This window comes from Stegodyphus dumicola, chromosome 8 (genome assembly GCF_044657685.1).
Source record: "Stegodyphus dumicola isolate Sdum_Otavi_A_Nest chromosome 8, ASM4465768v1".
Classification (NCBI taxonomy): domain Eukaryota; kingdom Metazoa; phylum Arthropoda; class Arachnida; order Araneae; family Eresidae; genus Stegodyphus; species Stegodyphus dumicola.
Window position 1 is genome coordinate 12,533,575 of NC_140775.1, and position 24,928 is coordinate 12,558,502.

At 35.0% G+C, this 24,928-nt stretch overlaps 1 protein-coding gene across 1 annotated transcript in view; it reads right to left on the reverse strand.

Annotated features, from left to right (window-relative positions):
- The window catches only part of LOC118196365 (uncharacterized), a 197,689-nt gene extending 173,171 nt beyond the window's left edge, over nucleotides 1–24,518 (reverse strand). Inside the window, exon 1 of the mRNA XM_085821588.1 lies at nucleotides 24,432–24,518. Coding sequence (XP_085677714.1) covers nucleotides 24,432–24,501 — 70 coding nt within the window. The 5' untranslated portion in view covers nucleotides 24,502–24,518. The remainder of the gene's footprint in view (nucleotides 1–24,431) is intronic.
- Between the last annotated feature and the right edge of the window lie 410 nt (nucleotides 24,519–24,928).

Genomic DNA, 24,928 nt, shown 5'->3' on the forward strand with positions numbered 1-24,928 from the left:
AATAAAGGGCGAGTCATAAAAGAGTATATGAGGTCGTAAAATTAATTTACATCATATAAAAAAATTAGGCGCTTTCAATAACCGTACACAGAATGAAAAAAAATGTAGGATAATGGTATGGCTATTAAAAACATTAAAAGTGTCCGACACTGGGAAATAATCAAATGAGAGCGTGATCCCCATATTTTAGAGATAGAAATTGAGACAATAAATTTAACATCATATTACGGGACGACCTTAGAGGGGAAAAATCTATCCCCTGATATGATACTGAGCGTGCGGTCTATGAGTCGATGGTTAATGTAACAAATGTAATAATATTATTCAACAAGAAATAAAAACTGAAATACAAAACACGTGGCTACAAATTCGATTAAACACAAGACGAACCAAAATTTATCACCATGAAGGTAACCGAATACATAAATAACTGAGTAAAACATTACATAACACTGCAGCTACAGAAAAACAACAGTACAGTCAAAAAGGATTTAACCCCTTAATTCACTGAAAATCGAGAAAGTGGTCTTTTTCCGCTATTTTTTTATTTTTTTGTTTTAATTGAATCTCGTTTTTTTATTATTTAATTCAAAGCTGTAGCCGATATATTCTGTTGAATTCAAATCTGAAAAAAAGTTCTTGAATGTATATACTTGTGTGATTTGAAATAATTGATTTCTGTGTACCCGAATTAAATCTGTTGTGTATATTAAAAGGTTGAATATTTGCAACAATATAATAATGCTGTCCGACGGTATAGTGGTTACGAAGCCGTCTGCGAAACCGAAATGCCCGGGCTCGAATCCCGAGCATTTCGGTTTCGCAGAAAAATTATCTGTCATTTCACAGGAGGTAACGGTGGCCACCTGTTAGATGCCTCCAGAATAAAATGGCCAGCCCTTCTAGCCTTAGCTGGCCTATGCTGAAACAAGGCACGTACCCGCCATTCAATAAAAAATAAATACGTATTTACGAAGTGTCCAGCCGCGGTAAGATAGCTTCCCGGCAAAGCAGGTTTAGGGTTGCCACAAAATCGCAAGGGAAGGCCGGGTAGCCATATTTGCCGAGAAATTGCCCATTTGTTGACAAAATTGTCCACATGCCATAGACGGATGGAGAGTTTTCTGGAACGAATTCTTACCGGTTTGGCCCAGAATGTTCTCGAACGCAAGCCAAAAGCTATATAAACCCTGCTGGTACGCGGAGAGTCAGTGCCTAGTCGAGTCAATTAATACTCAGTGAGCGAATGTGTCGTAGCCTAGTGCCGAGTTGGTCGTTGAATGCATCGAGAGAGTCTCTTAGTGTATCGCGAGTTAGTGCATCGTCGAGTTTTAGTAGAGTGTATTGAGCTCCGAGAAGGACCGAACCGAGTCGGGAGCTTTATTCTAGTGTATCGTCGAGTGCATCGCGAGTTGTAGCGTGGAGAGTCTAGAGAGTACGTAGAGTTTGGAGAACGACGAAGCAGAGTGAGAGCTGTACTCTGGCGCTTTGCCGTGAAGCTGCCTTCACCATTATAGCCTGATAGCCTGAAGGCTGTGTCGCTGAGTGTTTCAGTGTGTTTATAGTAGTTCTTTGACGACTGTAAACGTGATTTTGGAGCTGCCCTGGGTAATATTTGCTAATAAATTGTGTCTCGATACTTCATCAAGTGTCGTTGTTATTCACTCCAAATCCACAAACCCGTACGTGAAGAAAAACATAACAATATATAATAATTTACAGAACGTTTAGCATATTTATACCGTCTATTTGATTCCTTCTTAAGACTCAGCTTCTCGAAATACTGTTCAAGTCTCTGGTTACATTTTTTGAATATCTTTAGTGCTATTAAAATAATGACCTTCGAGGTGAAACTTCATTTCAAGGAAGAGAAGGTAGTTTGTATTTACCAAATCTGATGAAAGAGATGAGGCGGTGGATCTTGACGATATGGATCATATCATATCGATATGGATCATATCTTGACGATAATGGAATTACGTAACACCGCAGTATTGTTCAGCCATAGACTATTTATTCGATTGGGTTTTTGCTGGCCTAATAGGCTGAGTACTCTACAAAAATTTGTCCGTCATGCCTTAATAAAATATAGAGTTCAATCTCAGTCTCTCGGAAACAAATGCCTCACGAATTATTCCTTTCCAAACAAAAAAAGGACTATAAAACAGTTTTTATTCGAGATTTCTAAAACCAAAGTTCCTCTGACAGTGCTTAACTTTCTCGATCCCAAGCAGATGATTACCATTTATTTTCAAGGTCATAGCAGAGCACGATATTATATAACCAGTTAAAATTTGTTGGGGAAAGGCAGGATTAATGTTCGCTATCTGGGCGAAATCGTGACATGCAGAAATTCGGAATACCTTCTGTTATGCAGTCAATGCGTGAGAGGCAAAACAAAAACTAATTTTCTTTTTTCATGATCTTTCATGACAGCTTTGTGAAGCTCGCTAGCTGTCATTCGAAGAGACAGGTGACGATTTCTCGGAGCAATTATCGAACTTTTCCGATGTTCTTATGCGTTGAGACAGCTAAGGGCGACCATTTCTGAGTTCATCGTTAACATCTTTGTGTCCATCACGAAAAATCATCCCCCCCCCGAAAAAAAAGAAAAAAAAACACTGGATCGAGTTGATGATTCTACTCATGAATGCTGAGTAATAAATTCCTTATAATGTATCTTTTTCTAATCAGAGAAGTTCACTAACCGGGTTTTTAATCGAGATTTCTATGCAAGAAATGAAGTTCTCATGGGCGTGGTGAACTTGATTTGCGAGTACAATTTGTTTAAAAAAATCAGGAATAATATGCACCCTTCAGATAAAATGCAAAAACATGCAGAAATTCGATCTTTTTTTTCCGCTGTGTTACAGTCAATGTGTGAGAGACAAAACAATTTTTTTCCCTTAAGAACTTCGAAGACAATTTTGTGAACAGTGTCGTTATTGCTATTATCATCAGTTATCATTCGAAAAGATAAATGACGGTATTTCACTACAGTTTTCGAACTTTTCCGGTGCTATCATCCGTTCGAAACTTTGAAATGTCACCACTCCTAGGTTCATTATCGACATCTTTGCCCACATCATGAAATCATTCTTTGAAGTAAAAAACATTGGATCATACAAATACCTTATCCATTAATGCTTAACACAACATTTTGAATATCTTCGTTGCTACTTTTCCCGCTGTACATAAAAACGTTCTATTCTTTTTTTCAACTTTCGAATGCATGACAGCAAGTGCTCACTGAGTCAAAGTAAACAGCTAACTAATTGCCTAGAAAATCTTGCCTGCAAGTAGACGATATTTTAATGAAAAGCAAGTTGAGATGTCATAGTAATAAATGCTCTCAATTACCGTCTGGCAGGTTCGCTGGAATCTGTTAAAAAAACGTAAAACTTCGTAGAAGTTCTGTGTACACAATTACTAATGCAAAAGATCTGTCATACTTTCCATTGATGCATTTACGTTTACATACAACATGCTTGTAATGCTTCGCTTAAAAGGTTACGCACTTTGCACTCCATTTTTGTGACTGGCATACATAGATTGTAACACCTGCTGTGGGTTTCAGATAAATTAGGGATAATCAGCGACCGAGAGATAAAGCCTCTGAACACTGGTAGTTCGGTCTGGGACTCGATTCCAGGCGAACGAGATGGCTGCACGGGTGGCATATAAGCATTCTGTACCGCGCCACGAACATAGGAAAAACTCCGTGCTTCTGATTGGACATATTTTCAGATGACATCATTTTCTTTTGGCGTAATAACGTTTAGAGGAGTTTCTTACGGTTTTGTTTTCGTTCACTGATACACTTTCGTGGCACATGAGTGACACGGAAGTGAAAATGAAAATTATCGTGTGATTATTACATGAGTGAAAATTATTGTTTGTTTTCTTTGAAACGAAAACATTTAGCTGCAGAGTTTTGCAGATGGCTTCTTGTTTCATGAATTATAAAATCTTATAAAAGATGCAGATGGCTAATCTTATTTTATAATTTATGAAATTTTATTTCGTAAATAATACAATTTTTATAATAATAAAATTATAAAATCTTCCAAAGATGTTGTTAATATCGCAAGCAATCTTAAGCGTTTAGATTAAATAAATAGCTGAGTTCATGAATTTAGTGCAAAACCCAAAACACGACGATCTCGATCCAATTGTAAAGGCATTGTGTGCAAGTAAGCATATTATTGTTATTGCAATTTTGTTGCATTCTGTTTCTTTCACATTACAGAAAATATTTCCTTTACAAAGGTTATTTGCATGTTAATTTCCCTGTCATTCTAATATTCTGTTGCCTTAAATGAAAGCAAAAAGTGCATTTAGTACTGTCGCTGAATAACACACGTGTATAAGAAACACGTGTATATATCTGGCAAACATTATTTTTTTGCAATGGTATAAAAGATGTTACACATTAAAAATGGGCAATATTCATGAAGTAATACTATTCAATTTAAAATATGTATCTTTATTCTGTTCCAAATCTATATTAGTCAACTTCAAAAACAAATTTTACTTTTTGAGGTAGATTATAAATATTGTGAATTTCCTGTGTACTGTGTTAGCTCCTAACGTCGTTTTCGCTACTTTCGGAAAATGACTTGTCTCATGCTTTCATAGATTGCATCAACAGACAATGGATATATAATAAATATGAATAATGAATTAATAATCACAACCACCTTTAATATGAAGGGTTTTAAATTATGAATACATTTATTAAAAATCTCTTTACATAATAGTGTTGCGTTTTTCTTTTCTGACACCAGTTGTTACGTTATTTTCTTCTTTCATGTTGGTACAGGGTTTGTGTGGATTTGGAGTGAATAACAACGACAGCACTTTGTATGAAAGTATCGAAGTATCGAAACACACTTTGTTTACCAATATAATCAGAACAGCCTCCAAAATACTTTTACAGTAGTCGGAGATCTACTATAAACACGCTGGCACAATCAGCGACACAGCCTCCACACTATCAGGCTATAACGGTCGAGACAGCTTCACTGCAAAGCATCAGAGTATAGCTCCCGACTCTGCTCGGTCGCTCTCGGAACTCCACGTACTCTCGAGACTCTCCACTCTACAACTCGCGATGCACTCGACGGCACAGAGCACAGCACACACACAGAGCACAGCTCCCGACTCTTCGGTTCAGTCGTTCCCGGAGCTCAACACACTCTCTCGACGATGCATTAATCGCAATACACTAAGAGACTCTTCGATGCTTTCGACGACCCACTCGGCACTCGCTGGCCGGCTGTCCACTCGATCGTCTTCGCACTGACTAACTAGATGAGACACACTAACTCTCCCTCTCGACGAGACCCTCACTTACTGACTGCTGACCAGCAGGGTTTATATAGCTTTCGGCTTGTGTTCGAGAACATTCTGGGCTAAATCGGTAAGAATTCGTTCCAGAAGGTTCTCCAACCGTCCATTGTATATCGCCAATTTTGTCGCCAAATGGGCGATTTCTCGCCAAATGGGGCAACTTTGCCTTCCCTTGCCTTTTTATGGCAACCCTAAAACTGCTTTGCGGGAAAGCCATCTTACCGCGCCTGTACATTTCGTAACAATATTAATGCACATTTACGGAGGTAGCACAAGAAGAAATAATAATTTTTCTCTCTAAGGGTAAAAGTCACTGCATTTTTTATATTAAATTCACCATATTACAATGTTGTAAGAAGAAGTATAACAATCTCATAGCAACAAAAATACAACGCACGTAATATTCTTTTCAGTACTTCTATCAAAATGTAAACAAACGGTATGGAGGTGTACCGTCGAAACCAAGCAAAAACAAGGCATTTCTAAGCGTAGAGGAAGTGATGTCATCGAAAGCCATATCCAATCAGGAGAAGGGATTTTGCCCTATGCGCGTGGCGCGGTACAGAATGCTTATATGCGCACGGGTGTTTGCATGATTTTCACCATGTGTAACGTGTATACGAGCCCTTTGCCTTAGAAAGTCCTCCACGAAGGCATATCTCTCCTTAGGCAGATTGCCATTTGCTTTGCTTTAATTAACTAAACTAAAACCAATTTAGAAAGCGTACAACTACTCCGACACAAAATCATTAACCATTCTTCGAATTCTACGGTTATTACATGAATATCCTTTCAGCATATTCCTGCAAAGTACCCTGGCATTCCTTTCTGGGCTTTTGTACCTTTGTCTTGCTGAAAAGAATCTTACACGATTGATGGTTTTTCTCAAAGCTGTGAGAGTAAGAAATACTTTCACAGCTTTAAGAAAAACCCTTCTATGGGAAACACGATGTAGATTTACAGTCGAAAAAGAAGGACATAAGGTCAAATATTTAAATAATAAGTATTTACAGTTTAGATATTAATTAAATGAGCTCGAAATCATTCTGGAAATGGCTTAACACCCTCTGTATATTCTCTCTTCCTTTTCTTTTTCTCTTTTCTTTCTTTTTTTATAAGAGCAAAATAAACAACAGTTTGTTTTAAAACAGCTGCTAAATTTACAAACAAGACCATTACAATCGACTGATTTTATAGCCAAACTGCCTATCAGCGTAAAAGGTACTTTAATCCCGAATGGGATATTGGTCTTGAAATGGCATTTTGCGATGAATAACTGTAAACGGCGTATCACTTTTCAAATTGTTGCCTCCAAATAGTATCGCCCTATATTACATCTAAAGAAATTAAATAATGAAAGATCTTCACGAATGTATGTATAGTTCTCACATTGTGTAAAAGCATCAGTACCTACAATCATCAAATTTTGACTTCCACCCGAACATGGGCACCTGGAAGACCGAATTTTGAATTTTGAATTTGTTTTATTGTCGATTTCATGTTCTGTAAAACTTTAACGAATTTTTGATTAACAAACTCAACTATTTCAAAGCGAACAGTGGCAACACTGTTAAAAAAAGTATTTTTATCTCCAGCGCATGAGATACTCTATCATAAATTCTAAAGATTTGCTGTTTTTAAATATCTTGTTATTTTGCAGCTGAATCGAATTTTATGTGGAGTAAGAGCCAAGAAGGTAATATTTAACAAATGAAGTAAACTATCAAAACATTAATAATAAGAAGACAAAAAAATGTTTTTAAACCATCTTAGTAAGAAAACTGAATGTTGATATGATAAACTGAGGAAAGATAAAAAAAAAAAAAAAAAAAGGGGAGAAAAATATTTTTTATGCCAACACTTAACGCTGCATTAGGAATTCCAAAAATATGCTTATTTTAAAAGGTTTGTAATTTTGCTGCTTTATTGTAGCATGTGGCATAAGAGCAAAGAAAATGATGCTTAATATTAAAGCTAAAAAGACAAACAAAAAAAAAAAAAAAGAAAAAAAAAAAAAAGAAAAAAGGTTTAGTAAGCGTGAATGTAATAACAGCAGACTGGTAGACAGTGAGCTGTGATGCTTCTTTGGCGATATGAAGCAACTCCAATGATGGAACACAGCAATAACTTTTATTTAACACACAAAAATGGCGACATACAAAACAAAAAGAGAAAACATATTCTAACATTTAAAAATAAATTACATTCTTCGTGCGAGAGTCGCACGAAGCACTCGAGTCTGGTTTCAAATATTGCCATTCACAAATACCTTAATGTTCATCTATTTAAATTATTTAAACTACAAGATTTTAATATTATTTAAAGTTGTTACAACCTCTCTCCCAACGGAGAGACTTTTGCCGAAGGGAAAAGTTCTGTAAAATTCGAAAGTCTATAAGCTCGGCTTGCTCAATTGCTTAAAGAGAAAAGATAACTTCTCTCATAAGTTTCCAAATTTTCAGGCCGAAAATTTTAAGTTTTAAACAAATTTTTTTACACCACATTTAAATAGGAAGAAAAGGGACAGTGTTCAAATTAGACTTTTTTTTTTTTTTTTTTTTTTTTTCTTGACGGCGCCTAGATCTCTTCCATGGCGGACCAGTTCCTCGGCTATATTTCAAAGCAAAGCCTCAGTTCATCTGTGCCTTTCGGATAATATTCATTTGTCATTTGCTTTCGACATTTGTTTTCTTCGTCTATTAGTAGCGCCTTTGATATTAAATCGAAAGTCTAAAGATGATGATAACGTTGCATTGCAAAATGATTCTCAATATTGATTTCTTTATCGTTTTTCAAATTTTCGTAAAAATCTTCCACGTTTAATTCCGGTGATTTAACTTCTTCTTCAAAGATATCTTTGGATGCTTTATTTTCTTCCTTCATCGGTTCCAAGATCTTCTCTTCAACTATTTTTCTTTTCCTTTGAGTTCTAGTAGAAACGGCATTAAAATGGTATCACTAAGATTACGTTCAAGTGATAAACTAATAAAATAAGGCAGTTCAGTGTTAACAGGAAGTAATAACCTGATATTACTAATATTACGTTCAGTGATGAACTAATAAAATAAGGCAATTCAATATTAACGGGAAGTAATAACCTGGTATCACTAATATTATGTTAAGTGATGAACTAATAAAATAAGACAATTCAATATCAATAGGAAGTTACGTTCAGTGATGAACTAATAAAATAAGGCAATTCAATATCAACAGGACGTAATAATCTGGTATCACTAATATTACGTTCAGTGATGAACTAATAAAATAAAGCAATTCAATATCAACAGGAAGTAATAACCTGGTATCTCTAATATTGCGTTCAGTGATGAACTAATAAAATAAAGCAATTCAATATTAACAGAAAGTAATAATCTGGTATCGCTAATTTTATGTTCAGTGATGAACTAATAAAATAAAAGTACGCATGATTATTCGATCTCGGTCGGTGCCTCCAAAATAATTAAGAATATGATACTTCTTTGGCGAAATGAAGCAACTCCAATGATGGAACACAGCAATAACTTTTATTTAACACTAAAAAAAATGGCGACATACAAACAAGAAGAGAAAACATATTCTAACATTTAAAAATAAATTACATTCTTCGTGCGAGAGTCGCACGAGGCACTCGAGTCTGGTTTCAAATATTGCCATTCATAAATACCTTAATGTTCATCTATTTAAATTATTTAAACTACAAGATTTTAATATTATTTAAAGTTGTTACAGAGCTCAACAAGAGCGTAAGAAAACTTAAACAAACCCTTTTGGGCGACTGTTTAAATGGGAAACCTTTCAGAATTTTCATTATTATTTTATAATAAAAAGCATTTTTGACAGCACACGAAGGATATTTCCAAATGATTGCTAGACTACATATTTATTGAATATATTGTCACATACTGTTCCACTTTAAAAAGGTGAACGAAATAATTTAAGATTTCAGCTTTGTAGAAGAACCAGATTAGAACCAAAATCTCTACCCAAAACGTAGAAAGCGATATGAGAGCAATAAATAACTTTAAAATTTAGAAAGTTATTTTTACCAAAGCATTTTACTAGTTACTGTGAAATTTGTTCGATGCTCTTGTTATTTCCTTCTACGAAGTAAAAAGGAAGTATTGTAATCGCGAAAAGTTTCAGGCATCATATTTCAACGCAAATATCCATTTTCATAGGTATCGAATGCAATTTAACGATGTTTTTGCTTGACATCTGTACGTAAAGACAGAATGAAGAACTCTTTTCCACCAAAAAATTGTAAAACTAATTTAAAATGAATTCTAAAGAGAAATTTTCGTGGCGTCTGTACGAATGTAGTACGAATGTACTCGCATAACTCAAAAATGAATAGCCTCAGAATGTTGAAATTTTGTATATAGGAGTGCTATAACATGTAGATGTGCACCTCGTATTTTGGTTGCAATCGGCCGCACCAAAAGTATATAAATATATGTATATGTATATCCACTCGGCTCAGTGATCTCAGTTTCTTTATTCTTATATGTTTCTAAATTGTACACTTTTTGCTTTAAAAATGATTGAATTATGTTGTTCTTATCTTCCGGTTAAGGTTTTTATGCCTTTAGTAAATCTGTATGCAATATTTTTAGAATTATCAACAATTTTAAAGTTGTTTAAGTGCCGCTAAGCCTAATAATTTTTGCCATGCCGCTCATTGTTTGTTTACATTTGAAACAACAGAATAGTAGATTTGTTGCCGATCTAGAGAAACTAAGCTTTACAACAACAAAGATAACGCCTTCTTTTATTATTGCGAATTAAATCATGCTTAATCCATACTGAAATTTATTCGAGGAAATAAGTGTTTAAGATTTACTTCGTAATTTTCAATACAGACATTTTGAGATTTTATGTATTTTTGCCTTGTCGCGAAGTGAGAACTGAATCAATTGAATGAGAAATACTAAATCGTCTGTGAAAAATTGTTTCTTTTTTTGTTGTTGTTGTTCTTTGCTTAATTTCTTTTATACATAGTTTTAGATTTATTATAGTATTTGAATAAAACATGTGGCAACGATCAGATAGTTCTTAAGATGATATAAATTTTGTGCATTTTGAGCTATAAAATGATTACAAGTACATCTTTGATTTTTTCTTAAAACCAAGCGAAAGTTTAAATAGTTATAATTTTCAGGATACTGGTTAGAACTCTTTGTAGTTAATGCCAGCTGTAAAGATAAGATCTAAGATCTATAAAATGATTGAAATGTAACCCTGTTAAGTGAACCTAGGGACAGAGTGTCGCTATGATAAACAAATATAGTGAATTTCAAAGAGTGCATGTATTCTATTGCGGTTTATGCGCTATCGACGAAGTAGATTTAAGGGTAAACAAATACAGTGAATTTTAAAGAGTGCATTTATTCTATTGCGGCTTATCCGCTATGGAGGTAGTAAATTTAATTCAATCCAATAACTTTAAATGAAATGCAGCCAAAAAATGCGTATAATTTAATATTCCGTACAAGAAAGTCATATGGTACGCACATCAGATTTTTTTTAATATTAAATTTATTATTCTCGGTATATTATTAACTAACAGAAAAAGGTAACCAGTTGTCTGGAGAAAATAAATAAATTTTAAATGTATCATTTCTAATTTCATGCCATTTTCACTTTCAAACAAAAGATGGATCTACGCCTATTTATTGGAAAATGCAAATCAGAAAACTAAAATAACATGTTAGCGAATTTTGAAATTTCCTTGATGCATTCTGGAGTACAAGAAAAATATTGTCGTCAACTGTACTTTCCTTATATCTTTGCTGAGTGCCTGTTCTTTTTGGTGGTAGGATAATATTCGCGTTGCACTATTGGAGCGTATTCATTGTAAACACTTGAATGTGATAGAGACTACTACTCTGAAACGTTTAGATGGACCACCACGATACAATTATCCACCAAATAACTTAGTTTAAGGGAGGTGAAGCTTTGACATCCACAATAACTATCATGAAGACATCAAAACTAGATTCAACAGATTTGGCCAGCAACAACAACAGCAAGAAGTAAAGAAAAAGATTCCCAACTGAACTTTCCCAAGTTCTACAATTGCTTCACGTAACAGTTTACCACGAAATATTCAACGGAGAGGCCTGGTGAAAAAAAAAAGTCGCGAAAAAGAGCCCGCAAGCTTTCTTTTCTGGCGTGACAGAACTGGGCTACTACTGCTGTCTGTGATTGGCTAGTCGTGGCGAGTGAACCGAATAAACAAAATGGCGATTTCAATAATGGCATTTTGGAGAGGCTGGAGATAAGCAAATAAGTTAGGATAGAATAAAAAAGTAGCTTGAAGCTGTCCCGTGTCTGTCCTGATGCATAACACACGACGACCGCCCTACCCACAGTACACCGTAATTAAAGATCACTCAGGGTGTTCGTTCTTTTTTATCGCCCGAGGTTCGCGAACGTGGAATGCGTGACAAGAATGAGTTGGCGAGATCGGCATGCCTCTGCAACTCGTTGGCGAAAAATGGTTCTCTAGAATGAGAACAAGGGATATTAATTGCGCGATATCGAATATCTCATGAACAATAATCACTGTAATGATGAATGTACAGTACGTTCATATTTATCTGTTAGATCAGAAAATTCGGTTTCGCAAAATTCGAAATAGAAAACAAAGCAAAGTGCACGTTTGTCTATTAGGAAAGTTGAACGAAGTGATTTTATTCGCGTTTTGAAATGATTACTTTTTTAACTTGTAAGCAAGGCACATATATCACTGCATATATCGTCAATATTTATGTCGCCTAAATTTGAAAAGATTTTTTTTAAACAGTAAAATTTTGCTTAGCGAAACCCAGTTAAAAAAAGAGAGATACAGAAAATTTCATAAATTCGATTTTATAAAGTTGGAAACAGAAAAATAAAGTAAAATGTATTTTTGCCCTTTTTAAGTCGGCATAGTGGTTAGGGGAGCCGAACAGGTGTGGTGTGGTGTATTTAATTATGGCAAAGCACACTAGGGCTATCTGCCTAAGGGGAGGGATGCCTTTCGTGGAGGACTTTCTAAGGGAAACTGGCTCGTATACACGTTACACATGGGGAAAACCACGAAAACGCCCATGCAGCCAGCCCGTTCGCGGGATTCGAACCTCGGACCGAACTACCAGTGTTCAGCGACATTACCGCTCGGCCGCTGGTGGGCTGGGAGCCGAACAGGATACCGGTGGGCCCGAGTTCGAATCTCGAAGAAAGAAGGATGCAAATTGCCTCCTCCGTATGTGGAAAAGAGTGGCCGACTATGGGTTTTATTGTAGTCATTTATATGTTTGGGTATGTATTTGTGTTTATGGTGGTTATTTTATTAGGCGCTTCCACAATAAAATGGTTAATGCTTCTGGTCTTAGGAGTGGCCAGTGCTGAAAAAAAGGCAAGAGCCCGTCATTCGGTTAAAAAAATTGTCTTTTAGAAAAGTGAAACGAAATGATTTCATACTTTTTTAAAGGGAATTATTTCTCAACTGGTAAGCAATGCATTTATATTGGTTATATATATGGCAGATATTTGCATTATCTAAATTTGAATATTTTTTAAACGCAGAATTTTGCTGAACAGAAATCCTCGTTTAAAAGAAATGATACAAAAATTTTATAAAGTAGGTTTCATAAAATTCGAGACAAAAAGCAAAGAAAAACGCACTTTTTTCTATTAGGAAAGCGAAATGATTTCATTAAATTATTTCATTTTCATTTCATTTCATTTCATTAAATAATTCATTTTAAAATTATTTCATTTACATTTTAAAATGAATTATTTTTAATAGGTAAGCAATGCAGGTATGTTGTCAGATATATAGCAAATATTTACATCGCCTAAAGTTTAAAACAGACTTTTTTTAGCAGCAAAATGTTGCACAAATGGAACCCGGTTTTATAAAAAAAAAAAGATTGCACTGAAAGTTTCGTAAATTTTGGTATAGAAAAGAAAGTACAGGGCGGTTTTGTCTTTTATTAAAGCGAATTGAAATGATTTCATTTACGCTTTAAAATGAATTATTGTTTAGGTAAAAACTGAACATATGCTGTTACGTATATGGCAAATATTTTTGTTCCTAAATTTGAATGCCTGTTTTTAACTGCAAAATTTTGCTTGACAGAAATCTAATTTAAAAGAAATGATACAGGAAAGTAATATTTAACCAGTGAATCCTCTTCTCGAAAGTCCCATCGAACTTTTTTTAAGGCAGTTCTCTTCCACTGTGCTTTTATAAATGGCCAAGTGATTAAAACTGTTGAATGTTAATAATGCCGAAATAAAATCGTTGAATTTGTTAATAAAAAATCCGCTAAAGGTTTACAAAATGTGAAATAGATAATAAAAAAATTGGGTACTTTTCTCTTTTGCCGGTTCAGGTGTTAAAGTCGTCGCCAATAATGGTACAATTTGTGCCAAACATAATATCCTCGCTGATAAACCTTTACCTCATTTTCAAAACAATTCCCAGCCATTTTTTATCAGCTTGATTTTTCTTTCAATACTGGCATGCAATTACATAGAATTTAATGAAATTATTTCCTAAATCGGGACTGTATGGAAAATGTTGCCGTACCTCGCACTTGAATCTCTGCAGCAGATCGCACGTTTGGCGAGCCTTATGCGGTGTTGCGTTCATGTTTTCGGTAAGCTTAAAAAGCATCTCGATGAACAACGATTCCGAAATGATGAGGAGGTGAAAGTAGTTGTCTCCGTGTGGTTACCGCTGGAGAAGATTTCTATGCATCCGGAATCGAAAAGTTAGTTGTCTATTCGGAGAAATGTTTAGAGTGTCTTGGGAACTATGTGGAAAAGTGAACTTACATAGCTGTCATAGCTGTGTTGCTTTTGTATTGACAATTTAATAAATGGTCATAACTTGGAAGTGCAACTTGCCTTTTGATCTGACCTCGTATGTACAGCTTTAAAGTTGGGTTTATTCCTATCTTTTAATTCTCCCAAATTCTAAGAAAAACTGACTCGTACTCAATTTAGACATGAAAAAAATTCATTAAAAAGTACCCATGTATCCATGCCAGTTCGTCTGGGAGGAATTCGGGTCTATCTGCTACTCGTCATCGGGCGTTTCACATACGGATGCAGAAACAAGGCAGATTCAAAGTCATAACTACTCGATGAGACAATGGTCAAAGAGCTCGTTCTAAGCCTTTTAAGTGTAAACTATGGTTGATGCATTCCGAAAAGTATTTAAAGAGGTATAAACTGCAGTGTCCTTGGAAATAAAAAAAAATTCTGAAATGTTTCAGATTTTAATGGTCACCCAAAAGTGTTTGTTCACGTTTTTGACGCTCTCGCTAAGATCGCACTTTACAAGTCTGCTGTTATTCTTACTCCTACTAACCCATTTTTTATGTATTTTTTATTAAGCACCATATTCTTCTCGCTTATGCCATATAAAACTCAACTACAAAATTTTAAAAAATTTAAACGAAGCATAACAGTAAAAGTTTAGAATTCCCGAGGCAGTGTTAAATGCTGGCACACATTTCCCCCGTTTTTTGCAGTGTTTTCTCAGGTCATCATTTCTTACTGAGATCGCTTTACAAAACTTTGTTTTTTCTTTTTATTATTAGCGTTTTGTGTGTTTATTTTATTTTTTGATTTACCCAAATAATTTGATTCAACGGCAAAATCACAAAATATTTAAAAATAGACTTTAGAATTTCCGATAGGCTTGCGCGCTGGAGATAGAAATGATTTATTCCATACAAGTGTTGCTACTGCTTGCTTTGAAATCGTTGAATTTGTTAATAAAAAATCCGCTAAAGGTTTACAAAATGTGAAATAGAATAATAAAAAAATTGGGTACTTTTCTCTTTTGCCGGTTCAGGCTTTAAGTCGTCGCCAATAATGGTACAATTTGTGCCAAACATAATATCCTCGCTGGTAACCTTTTACCTCATCTTTAAAACAATTCCCAGCCATTTTTTATCAGCTTGATTTTTCTTTCAATACTGGCATGCAATTACATAGAATTTTTACCATATAGTTCAGTTTTATGCCGTAAAGCCATTCGCGGTAATTAAGTGAATTAGGATGCAATCACACCGCTCACCCGAAAGCGAAAATATAGAAAAGGCAAAGTCAAGGGTTAAATTCATCCATTCTAATGAGAATGCACTAGCGAAGTAAAGGACTACGGTTTTACATAATTTCTGAGTAAGCTATTCGTACGAACTGAAATAATTCTTGCACTTAAACTTGTATTCTAAATTAAGATTTAACTTGAAATTAATGTAGATAATTACTGAGCGAATTAGATTTTTGCAGCACAGTTTACGTGAAATCAGATCACTTGAGGTCATGTGATATGAAAAGGCGAATCAGGATGTTGAACCATGCAAGCATAGTCAATTCTTAAATTAATATCTTTTTACAAATTTATTGTGTTTATTTATTGGCTTTTTATAAAATTTTAAACGATATTAAAATTTTTATGCCTTCAAAATAAAAAATGCTTGGAACTAACACTTTTTACCATTTTTTATGCGTACACTGTATGCTGTCGCCAATAAAGTCTGCTTGGCGAGATTTGCGCCGGCGAAACGGAAAAGTACCAAAACTTGAAATTTAAAATTCGGGTTTCCGGATGCCCATGTTCCTGTAAAGGAACTACTTTATTTATAATTTGATGGCTTTAGGTACAGTTGTTTTTTCGCAATGCGAAAAACATGCGTAATTACAGGCAGGCTTTTCGTTATTTAATTTCTTTAAATATAATACAGGACGGTAATATTTGGTGACAACGATCTGAAAAGTGATACGCCGTTTATAGTGATTCAACGCAAAATGCTGTTTCGAGACTAATATCCTATTCGAAACTAACGTCCGTTTTGGGTTAAAAACGCTTCCACCATGGAAACCGCGACGTAAATCTTATAATCGGAAAAAATGGCCACCAGATCGAACACATAATTAACAAGCATTTATAGTTTAAATGTAAGCGAAATGGGCAACAAATCTTTTAAAAACGTGTTTAGCAGTCTCTGCATTTTATGTGAACGGTAGTTGTGTAAAGAAATAGATGGAATGTGGTCTTAATAAACACGAATTTTTGGACTTCTGCTGAACTGAAGAGTATGTCAAGACTATTCCAAAAAACACTTCGCGTAAACTATATAGCAAAACGAAGAACTTTGTGTAGGAAAAAATATTCAAAGCAACCTCCACTTTAAGAACAATCTGTTATTTAAATCTTTTTGTTCTTCCTTAAAAATCTAAGCGACAGCTGACGGACACATGCTGAGTCGAGATGAACCGCCATTTGCTAATCTAACTACATGTCACAAATGATGGCTGAAAAGATTAAAATTGCACGGCAAACAAAATTGGGTTTATTTAAAATTTTAGCACGTACGAACACCTGAAGATACAGCAGTGGTTTTTATAATAAAAATTTTAGTAGTTCTTACTTCAACAACACTTACATATGTAATGTTGCAAGAGGGATAACATGAAACTAATATTAAATTAAAGATTTCGGTAGAAGCCATAGCAAACGGCTTTTTTATAATCACAATAACAATGAAAATAATATTACTCAGAAATGCACACACATATATATGTAAGAAAAGCAACATTTTTCAACAATCGTCGGTGATAATAATTTTTAAATAAACGACAGTAATCTATATTTTTAAAGAATGCCATTTAGAAACTGGCAACAACAGGAATTAGAAACTGGCAACAACAGGAATTAGAAACTGGCAACAACAGGAATTAGAAACTGGCAACTGGCAACTTGACAGGGAGAATTCTAAAAATATAATTGTCTGTTGTGTTTGTACGTTTTGTTCGTTTGTGGAAAGTAAAGTATTTGCGTTAATTGAAGTGTATATTTATATTATAAGTGTTTCTGCACCTCTCAATTAACTGCAAGCATCCTGAAGCTGTAATCTGGACTATAAATTAAAATCTAACGACTGCAGTTTGCAGAACAAGCAAGTTTGTCACGAATTTTAATAAGATAAATGTAAGTAACTTAGCGGTAATTCGGGATTAATATATACCTTCTTAATAAAACGCTTTCTTTTCCCAAGAAATATGTAAAACAATGCATTTAATGTAGTATAAGGTTTATTTTAACTAACACCTTATCTTGAAATGAATTGTTATCCTGTATTTTTCGTTTTTTTTTTCAACTTTCTTCACCAGAATTTGAATTAGGTTTAGTTTAAGCAGCTAACAAAATTATATCTAGAAAGAGCACTGGAGCTCTCACCAATATATCTAGTTAACTTGAAAAGAAAAGTCCTTCATTTAAATCCTTCAAACCAAGTCCTTCATTTAAGTCCCTGAAAAGAAAAGTCCTTCATTTCGCATGGGTTAGTTTGTACGTTTTAAGTACTCAAGTTCCAGAATCTCCGTAAGTAGCAATAACTATTGCTCGTTAATTAAAATTATTGGGGGCTTGTTAAAAATACGCAACTGGTTTAGCTAGGTTTATTTGATTTTGACAAAGCCCTCAACAACTATCTTATCTAGTGGGAAAAGTTGTATCTACGTTACATATAGAAAAAATCATAAAAACGCTTATGCAGTCAGCCCGTTCGCCTCGAATCGAACTACTAGTGTTCAGCGACTTCACCGTTCGGCCGCTGAAAATCATGCATGAAAGGGAAAATTATAAAATAAAGATAATACTGAATTCTATATGTGTGTAAATAATTTTAGTGAAATATGTAAAATTGTAGCATCTCTTGTGCAATGTAACATGTTTGCCGGAAAAATTAAGGTGACAGGGGCAAGTCCATTTAACACAGGTAAGATGGCTATCTCGCCAAACTGGCGAGTCTCCGAAAAGTTGGCGATTTTTGTCACCAAATTTGGCGACATTTGGATCCGATCCCTGTGTAACAGTAATTAGTCCAATCTGTATATAACGGTAACTGTATCCGGCCATGTGGAACTTTAACCGTATGTGCCTTTCTGAAATTTCGAGAAATTGAAAGCACTGGAAATTCCTCGACGGCTAGGGTAAAACTGTACAATACCTGAGAGCGCATCTTAAGAAGTTATGATCGGTTCTGTGTGCTTTCTATGCATTACGAACCAATACGGACGTGAATACGATACGATAGCAAATACGATATACCTTTTGGTGACGTTTACTATTTATTACTTTCTAAGTTAATGGAGTTTAATTAGACTTTTATGAAGATGATAATTCATGGGAATAAGAAAGGTTAAACAATGCAATCTATATAGTATATAAAGAAGAAAGTTTGTGTGTTTGTGCTCTAATAACTCAGTCACTACTATAGGTAGCACGACCAAACTTTCTACAATTCTTTTATGGGTTCTGGAAAAGGTCGATGACCACTTTTTTCCAAAAATAATTAGCTAAAATCAGAGATTTTAATTAAAAACTCGGAAAAACGATCATTTTTGCCCTCATTTTTCCGAGTGGCAACAGCTGGGGATGAAAATCTGCTTTATTGCGAAAGTTGTTGCCACTGCTCGCTTTCAAATCATAGAGTTTGTAAGCAGAAAATTTCTAAGTTTTACAGTGAAATAAAAATAGCTTTGCCAAACATTAAATACATTATTCTTGATTCCAAAAATTCGTGAGAAGCCATTTCAACTGTGTACGACTTTAATCAGCCGAGGTATTAATTAAAAACTCCGAAAACATTAATTTCCGCACTCATTTTTCCGAGTGGCAACAGTCTGGCGCGTTGGAGATAAAAATGCTTTATTTCGAAAAATGTTGCTACTGCTCGCTTTCAAATCGTAGAGTTCGTTAATTAAAAATTTGCAAGTTTTACAAAATCTATATAGAATGTCTGTTTGTGTTTTTATTTATTTATTTATTTATTTATTTTTAATTTTTTTTAGCGTTACTGATTTATGGACTAATTATGATCAATTTTTTGCCACATTTAATTGACTAAAATTGAATGTAAGTGAAATATTGGATGGAACTTGAGCTTTTACGACCATTTGATTAGAAAGCCTAAAATCATTAAAAACTGCGTGCCATTGTTGCTGATATAATGAGAGTGAATTAGTTTATATTTCTATCGAAATTTATTATGTGGGTTCCTTATCGCATCAGACAGAAAAATGTATGAGTATGAATCGTATATTGTGCATCGCTGTTAGAGAAGGATTACAGCGGTATCGTTCTCTTGGTTGTTAAATGCAATACTCTCATTCTAACTTAACTACTATCGGGTACTTTCGCTAGTAAATTAGGCTTTATCTTATAACGGTAATATAAACTCAAGAGCCGAAACATTATGACAACCTGTCAATAACGAGTCGGGCTACCTTTGGCGCGCAACACAACTTCAACCCGCCTTGGCATGGATGCCACAAGTTCTTGACAGATGGCCGGAGACAGATTGTACCAGATGTTGTAACAACGGTCACGCAAATCCGAGATATTGCGAATTGGGGATCTTTGACCTCTGAGCTGCCGTCCCATGACATCCCAAATGTGTTCTATCGGATTGAGATCCGGTGAGTTAGGGGGCCAGGACATTAACTGGAAAACAGCATCATGTTCCTGTAACCACTCCAACACAATTGTAGCCTTGTGACACGGGGCGTTGTCCTGTTGGAACATTCCATTTCCAGCTGGGAAAACAGTGGCCATGTAAGGATGCAACTGTACCGCAATGATGTTCAGATACCCTGTATCATTCATGGTCTGCTCTACCACAACCATGGGTCCCAGAGACGCCCAAGAGAACATCCCCCAGAGCATAATACCGCCACCTCCGGCCTGTGTATGACCTACTGTGCATTGAGGGAGCAACTGTTCGCCTGGAAGACGGCGTATCCTGACACGGCAATCGGCGTGATGGATGACAAACCGTGATTCATCTGAGCAGGCAACTCTCTCCTACTCATCCATGGACCAGTCGCGATGTTCCCGGGCCCAGCGCAGGCGCAGTTGGCGATGACGCTTGGTCTGCAAAGGCACACGAGAGAGACGTTTGCTGCGTAGCCCCATATCCAACAGTGTTCGCTGAACAGTGTGTTCCGATACTTTTCTACTTGGCCCTGCATTGTATTCGGCTGTCAGCTGAGCCACTGTCTGGCTCCGGTTTTGCTTCACCATGCGAGACAGTCTTCGACGACCTTTTTCTTTGATAGCGTGTGGACGTCCAACACCATGTCGTCTACTGCTGGTTTCACCGTCATTGATCCACTTTTCATACGTACTAACAACTGTAGATCGCGAACAACCCACGAGTCGTGCAGTTTCGGAAATACTTGTTCCGAGCCTTCGAGCCATTACAATCTGCTCTCTATCGAAGTCGCTTACATCAGCAACCTTTCCCATCACACACAGATGTAAGTGAAAGAATGATTCTTCAGACTCTCCAGCAGCAGTTAAATACCACTTCCACCTGATCACGTGCCTTCCACGTCATCCAGGCGCGTTCATCGCAAAATGTATGTCTGGTCATAATGTTTTCGCTCTTGAGTGTAAATATTTCAGTAGCCGACCTCAAAGTATTAAATGCGACTGACCCTGGAATTGCATGGTGTTGTATACCCCATAATAAACTTAAATTACGTTTTTACTTTCACCGATCTTATTTTTAATCGGGAAAAAAAATTAACACAGGATAAGATTAATAAATTACTTAAATAAGTTTCTACTTCCGTCTAAATAAGAAATAGTAGCAGTCTTAAATAAGTAACAGCAGGAGTTGATGAATGTAATTTGTCCCATAACAGTAGTAGCAAAAGGAAATAAATATAGAAAGCAACATTTATTATGTAAAAACTAAATTAAACAATAAATTAAAAATATTATTCCTAATTTTTGTTTTTGTATCCAGGCAGTTTCTGGAATTTTCAATAATTTCGTTACTGCGTTCCATAATCTTGCATTTACGTCCACAGTTTTTCTGCAACTTTTTGTTTTTCTTTCGATGCATCAGCAACTAGATCTTTGCTATAAAACTCTCTTTTTACTTGTTTGTACGAAGTAAAGGACGTGCTGTACTCGCAAAAAAAAAAAAAAAAAAAAAAAAAAAAAAAACTGAACGCTGAATGTTTGTATATCACACTGCTATAACATCTAGTTGTGCCTCTCCCTCTTTTTATTGCAACCGACAGTACCAAACGTATATGCATGTGCAATCCACCTTCTTATTCGGCTTAAAAGCCCTTACCCGGTCTTTATTTTCCCCATCGTTGGTCGTAGTCATATACGTCTAATTTTCCAATTACACAAGTGTTTTACATGACGAAAATGTTCATGTTTTGGCAATGTCAAATTTTAAAAAGAATTAATGTTTGACAAATAACGAAATCTAACTTTTAATGCGGTCTCCTGTTTCCCATACTTATAGTTCGGAAAGTTTTACACTCATTATGAAAGAATAAAATTCTAAGAAACTTGACTCCCTTACGACAAAAATTTACCGGAATGTTTAAATTCAAAATTTGCGATTTTTGATGTCATTTTCAATTTGTTTCAAGGATCAGTTATTCAGATTCGAATAATTCGAACCAATAAGTTTAAATGAAGTGCAGCATAAAATATGTATAATTTAATATGCCTTACAAGTAAATCGTATGGTGGGCACATCAGATTTTTTTTCATCTTGCTTTTACGATGGGTTGGTATTCAACTGGAATAAAACAATTAATTTCGATCAGTGGATAAAATTAGTAAAATAGTTACAATTCGTAATAATTAGGTTAACCTGAAAATTGAAAGATATGTCAAAACAAATGACAGATGTCATGGAACATTGATTTTGATTGACGGCGCTGTAACATAACTTACGGCTGCATTCGCCAATAATTCCCATAATAATAGGAGAAAGGGAAATATATTATTATAGGACAGAGGAAGTCTTTAATAATTTGCTCAATTCTAAAAGGCAAAAATTTACAAAATAAACAGATATCCTTATATTTATCCTTCCCCCAGTTCATGGCAAAAATATCCAGCACAGATGGCGGGTATAACACTTCATAGGCGTAAAATGTAAAACTTGACACCTGAACCGCCAGAGGGGAGAGTGAAACAGAATATGAATAGAGTTGAGCAGACAGTGTAATGGATATATTTCAGAACATTTGTATGCATGTTTTTTGACGCCCACTTTTTCACGCCCAGACTATTAAACAGAGTAACTTAACACAATGCCTTTTTCATTAGTCTGAGTAAAACCTAATATACATAACTGAAAAGTCTTCCGTTCTATTTAATGACCCTTCTTCTATAGCTAAATAGTTGAATCTGAGAGTATCAAACAGTTGTTGAGTTTCCTTTTACCTCAGTGGTAAAAGTAAATAAAAATAAATGGGTCAAAGGGAAATCAGATGTGTTGATGTTCTTGTGTAAGCCATATTTTAATCAATTAAGAGTTATATTCCAGCGTTACCGAAATAAAATGTTTATCACGTAAGACTGTAAGATTAATCATAATTACACTAAATTTAAACATTAAATAAAAAAAAACTTTCTTCACGGTTATAGGAAATTCAGTCTTGTTTTTAAATTAGAACAAATAACTCTTGAAGCTTGAAGCTACAACAAACTAAAAATTTAAGAGGAACTGATATCATTTTCTTACTGCCAGAGAATACACCAGTACGTAAATTGTTTACAAAGCAAATATTAACTAAAAAATAAAACTCCGGCTAATGCTCGTTCTAAGTAACTACGAAACTAAGTGAAAACTAAACGAACACGATTAGGTTTCGCAGGTAAAATCGCAAAGTTAGATCGCTCCTGATCTACATTGTCAATACTCTGCCAATTAACCTAGATTCTTGCTAGTTATTGAAATTCATTTAATTTGCATTTCTCGTGGAGGTTACGGTAAGTAGAAGTTCGGGAAAAATTAAATAAAGTATTAATTAAAAATAGCTTTAATAGGGGGACCGGAAAGTAATGTCGTTTCTGCGCATGTTGACAACAACATGCTAAGGGCAGAAGTGGAAGCAAATCCATGTCAAACACTCTTAACCAACCTTGGTCGACCATCCAAGAACATTTAAAACAGAACGGAAAAATAAGCAAAGCAGGTGTTTGAGTCCCCCATAATCTGTCCGAAGAGAACAAAGCCAACCGATCCATCACATGTAACGTATTGCTTCAACGGCACCATACAAAATCGTTTTTTTTATCATTTGATTACTGGAGACGAAAAATGGGTCCTATATGATAATCCAAAACGCAAAAGGCAGTTTTAATAAGGGTTACAAAGGGTTTACATCCCCAAAAGGCGCTTCTGTGTGTTTGGTGGAGTATTCGCGGAATTGTTCATTTTGAATTGCTGAAACCTGGACAAACTTTTAATGCAGATCTTTATTGTAAACAATTGGATCGAGTGAACTAATCTTTAATCAAAAAATATCCGGCGATTTTCAATAGAAAAGGCATCATTCTGCGTCACAATGCAAGACCGCACTGTGCAAGACGGATACTGCAAAAAATGAATGAATTGGGATAGGAGGTGCTGCATCACCCACCATACTCGCCCGATATCGTACACTCGGATTTCCATTTATTCCGATCCCTACAACATTTTCTTAGTGCCAAAAAATTTGAAAACCTGAATGATGTTCAAAATGCCATCTTGAGCTAACACAACCTAACACCATCTTGAGCTTTTGCCATCTGCACACTAGATGGCAAAAGGTTGTTGATAACGAGAAGGATTACATTATTGATTAAAAAAAAAAACGTGTTAAAAATTTATTCGTGTGAATTTAATGTAAGAAAGCGACATTACTTTCCGGTCCCCCTATTATTTCTTCAAAAACCCAAATCCCTTTTCTGAAAATGCAATTTTAGATACCGAAGAAATGCTTTCATTCAGTTCTCGATCCTAAAATAGAATTTTGGTATTCATTCTTATTGTGTTTTTGAACATATTTCTCGTCACGAATTTCCGAATTAGCTTTCAGTCCAAAACATAAAAGAAATTTATCGCAGATTTGACTGTAAATCAAGTGCGGTTTTCGTCTTTGACATTAGTGTTATTCCAATAAGACATGTAACCAAAGTTAAAACATTTATATGAATGGAGTTTCAACCAATTAAAAACTGCCCCAGAAGATGAAAGAGAACTTACTTATAGCAGCAGTAACAGAAGGGCCAAAACAGATGAGGCAGCAAGCAATCAAAAAACTCATAAGGGGCATTTTTTATCACTGCAAAAGATTTAAAATTAGGTTTTTCATTATATTCATGTCAGATTTTAACATACACTTAATAACTATACAATATGTACTAGAGAAAATCACTCATTGTAATCAGAAAAGAAAATTCTTAAGATTTTGTTCGATCAGTTTAAATGAAAAATTTAATAATTGATAATGTCATCCACCTGCGAAATGTTTAGAACTTTGATATTATATAAATCTGTTTTTTGTTGCAAATTGTTGCAAATATTTACATTTATTTAATTATATTCAAACACGTAAACCTTGCACATAAAAAGAAAAAGGGTCAGTTCTATACCTCCCTTTCTACTGGACCGATTGTAGAAATTTAACTTGCGTTTTCTGTGTTTTGAGAGCACGACTTAGGGTGTATATTAGATTTATATATAACATTATACTAACATAA